Raw genomic sequence first — 14,994 nt, forward strand, 5'->3', positions numbered from 1 at the left:
GTTACTGTTTTCCATAATTTTATGAATTATTTTCCACTATTCAAAAATATGTTTCAAGTGAAATTACAAAAAAATCCAAGAAAATGATTACAGTATTTATTTATTTTGGTTAGGGCTTAGGACTACATTAACTAACTGTACTTAAATTTATAAATAAAAAAATAAATGCTATAAATAAATTTTTATATCAATCCCACGAAATTTAATTGTCATAAATTTAATAAATGCCACGAATTTAGTAGTTAATTAAATGCCATATATTTAATTAATTAAATGCCACATTAAATTAAATGAATGCCACGAATTTTATTTATTAAAAATGATCTACAGTAAAAAAAATTTAAATAATTTTATCCGGATTTCGGTTTCTACCCGGATATATCCGGATTTTTATCCGAGTCGGATAATCCGGATAGAAACCGGATATTTTTTTTAATTTATCCGGATGACGGTTTCTGCCTGGATCGAAACACTATACATAATAACCTCCAATAAAAAAATTTTTCATGTCAATTAAAAAAAAAAATTATTTTATATAAATTATAAATAATTACTTAAGCGGGAGTTCTATTAAATTTCCGATACAATCATCTAAAATTTTCCAATTTTTTCATTTTTTTGCAGTATCTCGCAACTACTTGATCGCGATATCCTGATTTTGGATCAGAAAGTGTTTCTTTCGTTCGTATATTTTCTCGAAAGAAATCTATTTTATAAAAATATTATTATATTGCAATGTATAGGTTAGATATAAATGATCATGAAAATTTCCCCTCTGCAATGGATTTATAAAAAAGAATTGTTTAATTTTATTAAATCATATTTTATATATACTTATAAATAAAGCGAATTATTCAAATTACAAACTAAAAAACTTGCAAATATTGCTACTCTAAACCTTAGTGTTTAAATAATTCTTAAATAATAACAATAAAATTTAATTTAATAGATAGTTAAGATCCATCTTACCTAAAAATTGGTATTATAAGTTAATATTAATCATAATACGCAAGAAGATATTCTAAAAACATACTTACTGTCAGAAACTTTTAATTCATCTTGTTCCTCTGAAAGAAAATTGGGATCATACATTTCATCATCATCTAATTTTAGGATTAAAATAAAATTATAAGTATCCTATTTTATTACACGTGTATAATAATTTCAGAGATTTAAAAATAATTACCTTTATCATTATTATTTAACTTTACTTTCTTAGAGTTAATAGTTAAATCATCTTGTCCTTCTACTTTTAAGTAATAGAAAATTAATTATTTTACTTACTGCTGATAAATAATTCATAAAATAACTCATTACCATTAAAATAAATTCTTTTATTAGATTCGTCTTTTACTTCTAAAATAAATAAACTATTAAATTATTTCAATTAAAAATTTCAAAATCATGTATTAATTATTACCTGTAATTATGCCATCTTGTAAATCAAAGTCAAATTGTATACTATGATAAGCTATAAAACAAACGTTATAAATACTATACTTTTCCATATATAATTCGTTTTGACGAATATCAATGATTACCTTCTTGTTCTTCTATTAGATAAAAATATAGATGACCAGTTATTATGATGTTAACCAATCTTGATAAATAAAATTTTTTTACCTTTAGTTGCATTTCTTGGTTCAGGCAAATCTTTAAAATAATAAACTCTACTACTAGAATTTCTTAAAATAGAGTTAATAGAGTTAGTAGAATTAATACTAAAATTTGTATTTAATTGAAAGTTATCTATGCTTGTAATGTTATTTGTCTGTTGTTCATCATTTTCATTATTGAGATATGATCTATATAAAGATTCTATTTCATCACAAAGAGCATCGATATCAGGTCTTTTTGTTAGGTCAGCATCCCAACATTGTTCCATTAGTTCTTTATATTTTAAAGGAGTTCCTGGTATTATTCTTGGCCTCATTCCATTTATTATTTTTAGCGCAAGGTCATAATTATGTTTATAGACAAAAGGTGGTTGTCCGGATGAGATTTCCCACATAAGCATACCAATACTATAGATATCAGACGCAAAAGAATATTTCATTTTTACAATAACTTCGGGAGCTATATAAGGAAGGTTTCCATATATACTGTTTAATGGTTTATCAGCTGGCCAACAAAATCCAAGATCACTTATACGAATGTTTGCATGATTAAATAATATATTTCCAGAATGCAAATCTCTGTGAATTGCATTTTCTTCATGAATTCTATATACACCATACACTATATCATGAATAATTTGAATTCTTCTTTTCCATGTAATTTTATTATGATTTTGATGTAAATATTCTCTCAAATTCTTATCCAATCCAAACATTACAAGCATATAATTCCCATCTGATGGATCTTTTGTTATACCAAAGCATTGAACAACATGGCTACATTTGTTACTTATATAAAAATGAGATTTACTCTACAAAAAAAATAATGGATATTACTATATAGTAATTATTTTAGTCACCTTTTCAAATAATTTTAAATTAAATACCTCTTCAAACCAACTTTTATTAGCACTTTCAACATTTTCTAACTTTTTGAGTACTACATCATGTCCATCATGTCCTTTATATCTTTTTAATTGTTTTTCTTTTGAATCCCATTCATCATAACTTCCATCAATCCAATATGCTGTATAAATTTCAGAACATCCACCTTTAGTTAAATATTCAATATTTTGTAATTTATCATATGGGATCCATTCTACTATTCTTCTTGGTTCAATTGTTTCCATTTGACATTGTTGTATTAAATTATCAATATCATTATTTCCAGATGTCCAGTTTGAAAATTTTGATTTTAAATAATTTCGAACACAATGTTCACAGTATAATGTAGCTAAACATACAACATGACAATTTTCACAAATTCTTTTTGTTCCTTCATTATAAAGAATTTTATAAAGATCAAAATCTTTATTTAATAATTTTACTGCATGTGATTTTTCATCTTTTGTAAGAGATTTGTCAGCAAGAATAGTTTGCTGTTTAAATTCAAATCGTTTATCTATAGTATCTTGAATATTATAATCTATTAATGCATATGCTCTATCAATTGCAGCAAAAACTATGTTTTCTCGAATAGAAGTCATAATGTGAGATAAACTAAATTTTTTTTGTTAATGAAATTTATGAATTAACAAACTTCGGAGTGAGTTTCACAAAATTTTGTAAACAAAGCAAATATATCGTTTTTAATTAGACAAGTTAATTGTCACGCTCATACATAATATAAATAAATATTGTACGGTACAGGTGATAAATATAGTGATGATTAATGTGGTGAGCTTGCAGGTGCTTGCAGGTGCATAAATTAAAAAACGCCAAATAAAGAATGGTGTAATGCCGTAACTTAACTAATAAATTTAATAATTGTGGGATCAGTATTATATTTAGAATTAGTGTACAGAATTATAATAGTTTAAAATAGTGTAATGTTACAAATGTAACATCCGAGAAGATGTAACTAGAGGACATATAATTTGTGTCATAATCTATTTAGATTGGGAAAGGGAACTAAGATCAAGGATAGGATATATTAAGAAAGAGGTTTGAAGATCAAAAAAGAGAAATTTTACGAAGTTTTAAATCAAAATTGAAATTTTGAAAATGAAATATGGTTCTGAGAAAAAGGTTCGTTAAGAGTAAAAAGTTGAAAAATCAAAATTGAAAAATTTGAAAATATAAAAATTCGGAATTTTCGATCTTAAAGAGAGATTCTATAAAAAGAAATAGCATTTTATATAAATATCTGGGAATTCGGACTTAGTAAAAGGGGGAATTTGAGAAACAATATTTTTATTTTTATTTTTAGATATATTTGATTAAGATAAACCAAGCATATTATTATATTTATTTATATTTTATTAATAAGTATTATTTTGTTAAGACTGCGGTGGCTACGTGATTTATCACGGGCGTAGTCAATCCGTTATTTGAATTTCTAAATCACGTGAGTCACGTGAACCAAAGAACTTATCAGTTTACGAAATAACGAAACAAACTGCAAAAAGAGAAGATTACGTAATTTGAAATTTTACATACAAGATTTGTACGTTTATTATTGCAGAATATAAGTGAACAAAACTAGTGAGAATTTCTATTATAACTTGATTTATATCAATGAGATCATTTTTAAACAAATCCTCTCAAGCTGATTTTTAGACAAATTACAGTTTAATAAAGTAGCTGGTGCTTTAAATTAAGTAATTATAACATTCGAATTAATTATATAAAATAAAATCCACTGTCGACTAATAAGAAATACATGATTTAAAGTTAAATAAGTCACACGCGTGTTTCTGTTATATTACAAAATTGTAAAATAAATACTGTAATAAAAAGATTTGCAAATTTGTTTATAGACAGAATTAATACTTATAAATTCTAAATTTTTTTATAAAAAGGTACGTCAAAAATTAATTTTTTTTTTGATTTAAAATTTTATGAAAATATGTATTTTTTTATTGCACAAAAAATTCAAAAAAAAATTAATGCGCATTTTAAAAAATAGTTGGGAATATCACCGTACACTAAATCATGTGTCTGAGCTTTTTTTTGATGTGGAGTAAATTGTAATGCCTATGCATTATCTGGTACTAACTGTATCATAGCACGTCAATGACGTAACAGTCGTAACAGTCGCAACATAATATGGCGTAACTTGAGAAACGTCACTAATCAAACGTCTGCACCTCCATTATTAATATTTAAATATATAAACATACTTGAATATTGTATGGGTTTCATTATGCATAAATAAAATGGACATAGGCTATCCAGATAAATGGCCAAGGATCACTATTAAACATAGTTTTGGTGAAAAGTGAAAACCTCAGAATAACCAAAAAATGGAAAAATAAACAAAAGGGATCGTAAAAAAAATGATATCGGGTTTGAACGTCATATCCTTTTATGTATAGCCTGCTTTATAACAATCCCCACTTAAAGATACCTCACTCTAATTTAATTGTCCTTACAACACCTACTAAAAAATGCATTTAACAAAGTACGAGGGAAATTACAAAATAAAAATGCACATAGATACGTTTCTTTGTATTTTTTTTTTATTAAAAACTACAAGTATTTTTAAGATAAATGTTTCAATTTTTCTGTATATTGCACAAAATAAACTGTTCAATAAAATTTGTCAAGTCAGTTACCGAAAATTTTCTTGGGTGGTTTTTTTTGAACTCGTTGGTTCGCAAGAACACGTAAATTATATCCAATTGCGTCCCAACAAAAAATTCTGTGGACACGTGATATATTTACTGATCATCTACTAAAATAGAAACGTAAAAAGGTAGATCTAGTCATAAAAGGCGAAATCAGAGTACAGTGTACCACTACCTAAGGAAATTTTATGAGAAGGTATGCTTTGTCAGGAGTGTTTGTATTGGCTGAAAACATAAAGTGGCCGAAAGAAACTGTTTATGAATAAAAAGAGAAGTAAAGACTAGTGGAACAAGTTGAGGACTTGAGGTAAAAAAAAATTGTTCCTAAATTTTCAAAAATTTCGTAAACGACAAAAATATGCAACAGCAAAGTAAAAGGGTCTAAAATAGCTCAAAAGATGTTAGAAAATCTTTTCAAAGTTTATTTAGTATGTTATGTACATGTACATTGTTAAAACCAAGTTTTAACGCGAAATGATATGATTCTTTTTTAACATACGCAACATTACAAGATCATCTGTCATGTGACACTAGCCTTGTAACAGATCGCTACTTGAATTTTTTCTAGATCAGTGATCGGATTGATTCTTTTGTACCTATATTACTTATTTTTTTTCGCAATATAAGCAAAATAAACTATTTTTTTAAAATTAATTAATATACTTTGTATGATTTTTTAGTTAAAATAAATATATATATGTATATTTTTAATTAAAAAGTAAAAAAACATGTTAATGTTGATTCATGAATAATTATTTTCACTTGGTCCATCTACTAAACTACGATGAGCAAATGCCAGGGAAAGATACTTCTCAATATTTTCCGGATAAATGAGAAGTAGTTGAGGCATTGCTTCGATATTAAGTTTTCCTGTACATTTCTGATTTGTAAATAAAATAAGAACTACATCATAGTCATTCTTATAATTTTTTACTGATTCCATTGTTGTATCATACCATCGTTTAATGGCTGGTGTTGAAAGTTCAGTAGTTGAATCACGTTCTGAATACTTGATTTGCGAAAATATTGCTAAATTCTTTCCAGAATCGGCAGAATCAAATGCCCAACGGTGATCAATATTTGCACATCCTTGATAACATCGGAAAACGCCTCCATTGAATGGGCGAATCACATTATCATCACATAACACTGACTTATCAAATTTTGCGATATCATCTGTCAATTGAAGAAACTTCTCTTTCTCAATAAAAACTTTGAGTTGGCGCAACTGTACTCTACGTTGAAGAAGTGTGTCAGCACCTTTTACACCACGAAATATATCAGATAGTTGCCAGTAATTATTTATTTGGTTGTTAAGTTCTTGTTTTTTCAAATCAATTTTGCGATTAATCTTGGCTATTTCACAAATTTCCTCTTGTTTTTTTTGCTCTAATTCAAGTTCATTAATTTTATATTTAATAGAATTAATTTTTGCTTCTTGAATGTAGATTAAACTATCAATGATTGCTTTTTGATAATGTCCATATAGAGATTCGAAGTTTTGCCACTGCCAAGGAGAATCGTATGTTGGGATTAAGAGAAGATTATCTTGAAACACAGGTTCTACTACATTAGATACTAGGAGCTGGTTGTTGAGTACTTTCAATAGCATAAAGGGCATAACTATTATATACCATTCACCTTTAGTGTTTGAAAGATAGATTAAACCAGATCGCTCAAGCTCGCCAATGGATAAGCCACTGGTTAGTCGAAAATCTCGCTTGATAGGCTGTCTGGTAAGCCCAAATGAGATCACAATACGCATATCACTAAATTCCTCCTTCCAGTTACCTATATTTCGGCCAGATATTTTAGTTAATAGTTGATTTCCCCAATCAAAATCTGATTTGAGAGTAGATGGGCCCAAGAGATCGTCAATGAACTTTGGAATGAAGCCAGTGTCAAACATGGCAATGCGAAAGTGTTGTTGATCTAAGACAAATTTACAAAGCTCTTTTGAAAGATTATCGAATTTTTCATCAGTGTAATCTTGGAAATCTATATTAATAAAGTGATTTTTGAGACCTCGAACCACATCGTCTTTGTTGGCTATTCCACTTGAATAATAATACTTGTCAAGAAACATTGATTTTGCTGAAGCATAATTCAAAGGCCTGAGCTCCAAGATTTCTTGTTTATGCTCCGTGGGTAAAAAATGAATGTCAATGGCAGATGTTCCTGTGCAGATTGGAATTATGAAGTATTTTCCATTATACTCTCTTTCTATATTATTACCACGCATGACACTACCAATCGCTCTTAGCATTGATTTAAAGAAATCACGAGATTTTTTCCATGATAATTGTTGGTGTTGTTGAATGTCATTAATGTAAACTTGATATTCGTCAATATGGATAATGATTGCAAGCGGACACCGGTTTTTTATAAAGTGACGTTTAAGGATCTCGCAAATCACATTGGAAAATGAGAAAAGTCCAATGTTAGTATCCATCACCAGAGTAGATAGACGACTATCTGACACCAAACCTGATGACAATGCAATACGTGCCCCTATTCGCACACTTGCATCTTCCTTGTCATCAAAACCATCAATGTATTTGCTTCCATTATTCAAATCAATGAAGTTGTAACAGGGGTTTTTCATAGCTTCCACAAAATCATCATTGTCATCGTTTCCTCCTACCAGGTTAGAGGACAGATACTTGGATTCCCAGCCCATTCGTGTTTTGCCTATTCCAATCCCTCCAGGAATTAGGAGAAAGTTATGATTTTTATGGTCCAAACTTTTGCGACCTTGGAAGTTAGAGCGAGCAACATCTAACATTAATTTTAGAGCTTGTTCACGATCGTAAAACTTGTGGGGAGGGATATTTGAAGGAAATGGTTGTAATGTTGACGAAGTAAGAAGAGAAGCCAGGGTTTTTGCTAAAAATGGAAAGTGAATTTTAAAATAAGAACATGATTGCTAGTCAACATCACAACAGTATATATTACGCACGTGCATGTCTTTCTTTTTTTCGGGTTCTGCCTTCTTCATCTGAGCCCGAGTCTTCGCGTCTTTTTTTCCCTGATCGAATAAAAAATTATAAGATGTGAGATAACGCGAATATATATATATATATATATATGTGAATTTCTTGTTCGAGAGGTAAACCATTGGGAGACACTTACCAGTGGTGGCCTGCGGTGGCGGTTGAACAATGATGTGGATCCCATCATCATAAGGGTCTTGGAAAACAGCTTCAACCTTCATAGTCGAGATCAGCTTGTCACCTCCGAGTTCTCGTAGTTTTTGTTCAACGTCAGTTTCGTCTTCTTTAGCTGTTTCCTCAAGATTTGTCCACTTATTGTTACCTTCGGCAAGACCTTTAACTTTCCATAGCGACTTCACCCCGTGAACGTTCATGTAAACAGGGTTGCTCTTCACTTCTCTAAGTATCATCATCTTGAGATGCCCGAAGGTGAGTTTTTCTTTAGAGATAGTTTCATATTCAGAGATCCAGTTTTCTTTGGATATGTTAACCGGAAAAGGTTCAGGAAGGGGATGAGTTAGAACGACACAAAATAACGACATTTCGACAATATGTCTGTAAAGACAAAAATCGAGAGTTAAAAACAAAGTAATTTTTCAGTATAACACAAATAAAAGATTTTTTTGGATACAACGAACCTAACAAGTGGCTTATATTCCTCGATTCTAGAAAGTACTCGAACATTTTGACTATACATCATGTTATTTATATTTCCCAGTAATTATTACGAACTGTGAGTCATCGTTCAAGAATTATGAAAAAAAAAAAAATTTAATCACAATGCCGATCAAAATAATTCAGGTGTCGAAATAGAAGTTGCGTGCATTATTTAATTTTAATTTTAATGGTTTTATATACACCCTATAAAAGACACAGTAACAATTATCAATTAAATCAAAGACGTCATTTTCGAAAAGCTATCTATCAAGATACTAATTCGGAGGGTCCGATCTCCTATATTGAACATTTCATACCGAATAACTCCTTCGATAACCCAATATTAACCACGAGAGGACAACACTTGGCTTTAACAGCTTGTCCAGGACATACACTTAATTCATATTACCTTCATGCAAATGCGTGATCGCTACAACAATTGCTACTGTTCAATCCCTATAAAAAAATTGGATACGTTTTTTATAAAGTTTTTATACGATTTTTTTCCTTAGAAATAACGTATCATAATATGATACGGAAAAATGCACAATTCCGTATCACTAAATATATGGTTTGGATACGGAATTTGCACGGAATTCATATGGAATTTACATGATTTGATCACTGATTTTATCACGAAATTTATACGATTTGGTCACTGAATTTACTATTTGTATTACAATTTACTATAATTATATTTACATAAATCTAATTTTACTTTATTAAATTAAAAAATAAAAAATAAACAAAATACAAATACATTATGAAAATTCCCTCCTCATTAAAACCACCTATTGCAACCAAAATTATCTATAAGTTCAGGTTCATTTGGAGTCAAACAACCCAAAAAAAACAAAAAAAGAAACATAAGAACGTCTAACTTAATTGGAAACAAAATCCCCCCTTCATATAGTAGTATCTGCAATCGTCCAAATCACCAAAGGTCAGCATTCCTAAAAAAAAGAAAGAGAACTCCAGAATGTCTGACCTACATAAATGAAAAGAATTATGGAGCATCTGATGAAAAAGAAACCAAAACAACAAAATAAATCCAAAACTGACCTACAAAAAAAGAAGACTCTGAAGCAACAAAACTGAAACAACCTACAAAAAGAAAAGAATCTGAACCCAACTTACAAAAAAAAAAAAAAAAAGAAATTCGAACTGACCTAAAAAAAGAAAAAAAATCTTGAACAATCCTACAAAAAGGAAAGGAAAAGACTCCCAAACTGATCTACAAAAAAGAAAAAAGAAACTGAATCTTCTCACAAAAAAAATCTGCTGGCCTATGAAATAAAAAAAAGGGATAAATATAAATAAAAAAGAAAGGGGAATAAAGAATAAATCAAAAAAAATATATATATTTTTAAAAAGAGGGTAACGAAGTTAGGAAAGTTAAAAAAAATTTTTTTTTAAAAGAGACGACGTCAAAGTTAGAAAAATAAAAAATTTTTTATAAAGAGGAAATAGAAATAGAAAGAAGAAAATTTTTTTTTAAAAAAAAAGAAGAGTGGGAATAAAAGAATAAATCAAAAAAAATTTTTTTTTTAAGGGAGTGACGAAAAAAAATTTTTTTTTTAAAGGAGAGTGATGAAAAAAAATTTTTAAAGTGAGGTACAAAAAAAAAATTTTTTTTTTAAAAGGAGGGTGACGAAAAAAGAAGAAAAATTTAGAAAAAAAATAACAAAAATAAGACAAGAGAAAAAGAGAAGGAAGGGAAGACAGAAAGGAAGATCGGAAGATCAAACTCATCAAAGTAAGGGTTTATATAAAAAACAAAAAACAAACAATAAATAATCACATGATCTCGTGTTATGATACGAGATTTTTGTAAAATTATTTTCTAAAAATATTAAGTTTAAAAATTCCGTATACATTCCGTATGATTGTTTTTTTCCATATACACTTCATATACATTAGTTTTTTTAAAAATGTTCAAAAATGAATTGCTTATTAAATATACGGAATTTGTATACGGAATCTATAGAAACGTACATAAAATGTATACAAAACGTATCCTTTCCGTACACATATTTCTTATAGGGAATATACACAAGAAATCATCGTATGAGCACAAACTGTGCAAATTCATATATTACATAACTACCAAGCCTTTTAGCCCTTACATACACTTAAACATATAGCTTACGAAAATTTTTACTTCTCAATAGATAAATCAGTTAAACAAATAGGTACCACCTATTGCACTAGCGGTTACGGCTGGATATAATGTCATTCGTTGACGCCGAACCTAAACTTTCAGCGGCTCGACCGTTTTTTAACTTCATCCACCAAAAGTGAATCTATGGGCATACTAACTGCATTACTCACGGCTTCATACTACTGCACAATCACAATATATACTGGTTCAGCTAGCTGCATCAACATTTTCACACAAAGACAAAAGTCTCCTGTTATCGAAAACTTAATCAACTCAATTTCTCATTCGGGACCTTATCTTTTGGATCATAGAACATAGACAATTACACGTTACCCTCAAGAAAGTCAAAGCGCACAGCAATTTATATTACAATGATATAATAAATGAACTCGCGAACGCCGGATCTATGTCAAAGATCCAATCATCGTTAACTTCAGATTTTTTAATCAATCTTCTTTAGGTTATATTAAATGGAATAACATTTACATTATTGATCAAAACATCGGAAAATGGAGCAACAATGTATTCAACCTCATATATTTAATTCATTACTCAATAACTTTTCTCTGGCCGCCATTGAACAGCTAGACATCGATTGGGAATTCACCAAATTCTGGCTCAATAACAACCCCTACGAGTCCCCCCACCAATCCAAACTTTTACGTGCACGAAGTTCACGCATCGAAAAATGCAATTTCATATATCCAACGGCGAATATTCTTCAGCGTAATTACCCGCGACTATATCCAACAGGATCTGTCCCTTGCTCCACATCCACAGATATTAACGAATACGTAGAACTTTGCCCATCACGCCATGAAAAAATTACAACTATTTTAAATAAATTCAAACCCATTCTGTTCAAACATTCTCAACAATCAGTCACGGGATTAACATTTGATTTACAGCAATGCATAGACAACTCACCCTTTTTCAATGACACTTTTGTCACTTCATTTTCGAAACAACATCCTATTGATCTGCTCATTCACAACTTGGTCCCGCCGAATTGATGGCCCTTTTTTACAATTATATAAGCAAACGTAAAGAACGTTACTTTGCTTTCAATGAATTTATCATTAACATTATGAAAGAAATCAACAATATCACGCACAAAAAGAAATACGTTATTACTCTTACTTTAAACGCGACAAGCGAAAGAAGGCTGCACATACTGAAAGTTTCTCTTATAGCCGCCAAAAAGGTATCCTTTGATGAAACTGCACATATTCGGTGGACCTCTAGCGATTTTTTACATTCGGGATCTTGGGAATCACATAGACAATTTACTTTTTGAAAATATAGACTTATTCAATATGTTTTATGATTTTACTTATTAATTTCACTACTTAATATCACTTAATCAATTTTCGAAATTAATTAATTAATCATGTGATTAATATTGCGATCTTGTAGTACACTTAGGGCAATGACATATATTAGCTAATATTTTAGGGGGTGGGGGAGTAAAAGAAAATCTTAGGTTACACATAATATAAACCATGTAAAATGGTTGTGATTGGTCATAAAATCTTACCTGGGGGTGGGGGAGTAAATGTTACTATTAAAATAATATTAGCTAATATATGTCACTGCCCTTATTACTTCAAGATTTTCTTTAACCAAATTTAGTTTTATTGAATTGTACAAATTGTACAATATTTTTACGCCATTTAAAATCGAGTTATTATTTTTCGTTCTAAAAACTTTAACAACATTCGATGAACATATAGAATATTTTCGTTTGATAAATGGGAAGCGAATTATTTTGCAAATTGGATCAGTGGGAATGAAAAAATTGATAAATTCATTCAAGAAAAGCAGTTAAGATACGAGAGAAATAATGTATTATTTGAATGGATATACAATGAGTTTATTGGTAAAAAATGGTTCTAAAGCAATATGGAAGAATTGAAGAAAGGTTCATTATGGTGTTATCCCGAAAACAATGCATGGGAAAGAAATTCATACATAGAAGTTTTTTAAAATATTCACATAATTCACAAAATGTTACTGATGAATTTTTAAATGAGGTATTAAATTTTTCTTTGGATTTAGATTGAATATTAGTTTTAGTTAATTCTTTTTTGTAAATTTAATAGGTTAAAACAATAGTGAAAAAAAAATACAAGCTATGGGATTCTCAAAATCCAGTTACTAAAAATTATAATTTTGTTTTTAAAGTTAGACACTTTGATTATTGTGAAAATTTATATGATTATATATGTGATTTAAAAAATAATTTCACCAATTGGATCAGTGGGAATGAAATTATTGATAATTTCATTCAAGAAAAGCAGTCAAAATATAAGGGATATAATACAGAAGTATTTGAATAATTACCATTCAGTAATTTTATTGATATTAAGGAAATAGAGAATAATTGTTTATGCTACTGCAATATGGAAAGAAGGTACATTGAGCTATAGTGAAAAGAAATGGATAAGAAATTCATATGAAAAGTTTGTTAGCAATATCTATATGGATTCACAAAATATTACTGATGAATATAAATAAGGTAATAAGATTTTATACGAATTTAGTTTGAGTATTAGCATGTATATTAATTTTTTTTTTGTATTTTAATAGGTTGAATCATATTTAACAGATAATTGCTGCGGGATATCACAAATCCAGATACAAAAGATTGTATTTTAGTTTAGCCTAGTTTTGTAAGATTATTTTTTACATGATTTATCAACATATTCATTACACATTTTTTACGATATTGAAAATAATAATGATAGGAATAGTGGAAATGAAATAATTGATACATTGTGACACTATCTTAAAAAATGAATTAAGACAAAACGAACTTTATCATTTAAAAATACTAAACCAAAGTATTTTCAAACTATTTTGATTTTTTTGATTATACTAAATTAAACTAGAATTATTCTAATTATTTATCGTGAATTAATTATCCTGGGAACTCCTTTATCTGTAACCTTCTTCCTAAAAACTCTATATCGGCCGGCAATTTACCTTGAGGTTCGTTTCGTTGATTCCTTTCTTCTGTCTTTATGCATTCCAATAGCTTCTATATCGGGATCAACATTCTCATAAAAATATTGTTATGATCCTCCTTTATAGTAGAACTAATGTGATCCTTATCCTCTGTAATTTAGTATCAAACTGCCTTCTATTTCCCTTTTGTTATTAGTCCGAAGTGTAACGAAGGACTATATACTTCTACGACATCATTTCCCGATGTCCGGTAATTCCCAATTATTCTGCTCATCTCAGGAACTGAATCTATGCTTCGTAGAACCACTTCAAACTTTTACTAGATTCCATTTCCCTAGTCATTATTTGTTTTCTTATACTTTCTCCATTATGTAAATGTACAGTAGAGTATCATTACTCGTGGCTTTATCCGCCCAATTAATCTCTAAACATTTCTCCTAACGTTTATTGCTAATTAAATTAATAATTATAAAGCAGATAATTAAAACTAATGAGCAAAATGAAATAGATAATAACGAATGATAAATGATATTAATAATAAATCATAAATAAGCGAATTAGTAATGAAAGAAGTCTTACTGATATAAATTGTTCATATTTATTTAGGATTTTCAATTGTCGTCGTTGAAAGTTGAATTATAGATCTAACAAAATGTTTTTTTAATAATAAATAAGTTTTAAAGAGCTATTATGATGTAAAATTTTTAATTAAAAAATTTTTTAATGCTTTGGATATAAGAATATGCATAATATAATCGAAAAAAATTTACAATAAATTGTTTTCAATTTTGAATAATGAGCAAACAAAAAAGATATTTAGAAGTTGTGAAAAAAAATTATCATATAAGCGTTTTTTTCTGATAACAAGTAACAAATTAACAATGTTTTTTTAAATTATTTTAATCTCTATTATCTCTTGTATGATAATCTGATTATAAATACGTTATGTGCTTTTTTAGAATAAACTCTTATACTTGTCGGTTACAAATTATTATAAAGTGATATAGTTTAACTCTATAAAAAATTTCTTA

At 28.7% G+C, this 14,994-nt stretch overlaps 3 protein-coding genes across 3 annotated transcripts; 1 reads left to right on the forward strand and 2 right to left on the reverse strand.

Annotated features, from left to right (window-relative positions):
• Positions 1–937: 937 nt before the first annotated feature.
• Positions 938–1,885, reverse strand: OCT59_002663 (uncharacterized protein; the record flags this gene model as incomplete). Its single annotated transcript, XM_066145070.1, has 7 exons — positions 938–969; positions 1,038–1,103; positions 1,187–1,249; positions 1,318–1,356; positions 1,421–1,471; positions 1,542–1,553; positions 1,624–1,885. 7 exons carry the CDS (start codon positions 1,883–1,885, stop codon positions 938–940), a joined length of 525 nt encoding a protein of 174 aa, XP_065995824.1.
• A 4,042-nt stretch (positions 1,886–5,927) lies between these two features.
• OCT59_002664 (uncharacterized protein) lies at positions 5,928–8,878 on the reverse strand (the record flags this gene model as incomplete). The annotated part of the gene is made up of 4 exons (XM_025329350.1): positions 5,928–8,071; positions 8,145–8,213; positions 8,318–8,733; positions 8,817–8,878. The coding sequence occupies 4 exons, from the start codon at positions 8,876–8,878 to the stop codon at positions 5,928–5,930; spliced, it is 2,691 nt and encodes an 896-aa protein (XP_025172021.1).
• Positions 8,879–12,882: 4,004 nt separating this feature from the next.
• Positions 12,883–13,335, forward strand: OCT59_002665 (uncharacterized protein; the record flags this gene model as incomplete). Its single annotated transcript, XM_066145071.1, has 2 exons — positions 12,883–13,029; positions 13,099–13,335. The coding sequence occupies 2 exons, from the start codon at positions 12,883–12,885 to the stop codon at positions 13,333–13,335; spliced, it is 384 nt and encodes a 127-aa protein (XP_065995825.1).
• Positions 13,336–14,994: the final 1,659 nt, after the last annotated feature.

This window comes from Rhizophagus irregularis, chromosome 11 (assembly GCF_026210795.1).
Source record: "Rhizophagus irregularis chromosome 11, complete sequence".
NCBI classification, from domain to species: domain Eukaryota; kingdom Fungi; phylum Glomeromycota; class Glomeromycetes; order Glomerales; family Glomeraceae; genus Rhizophagus; species Rhizophagus irregularis.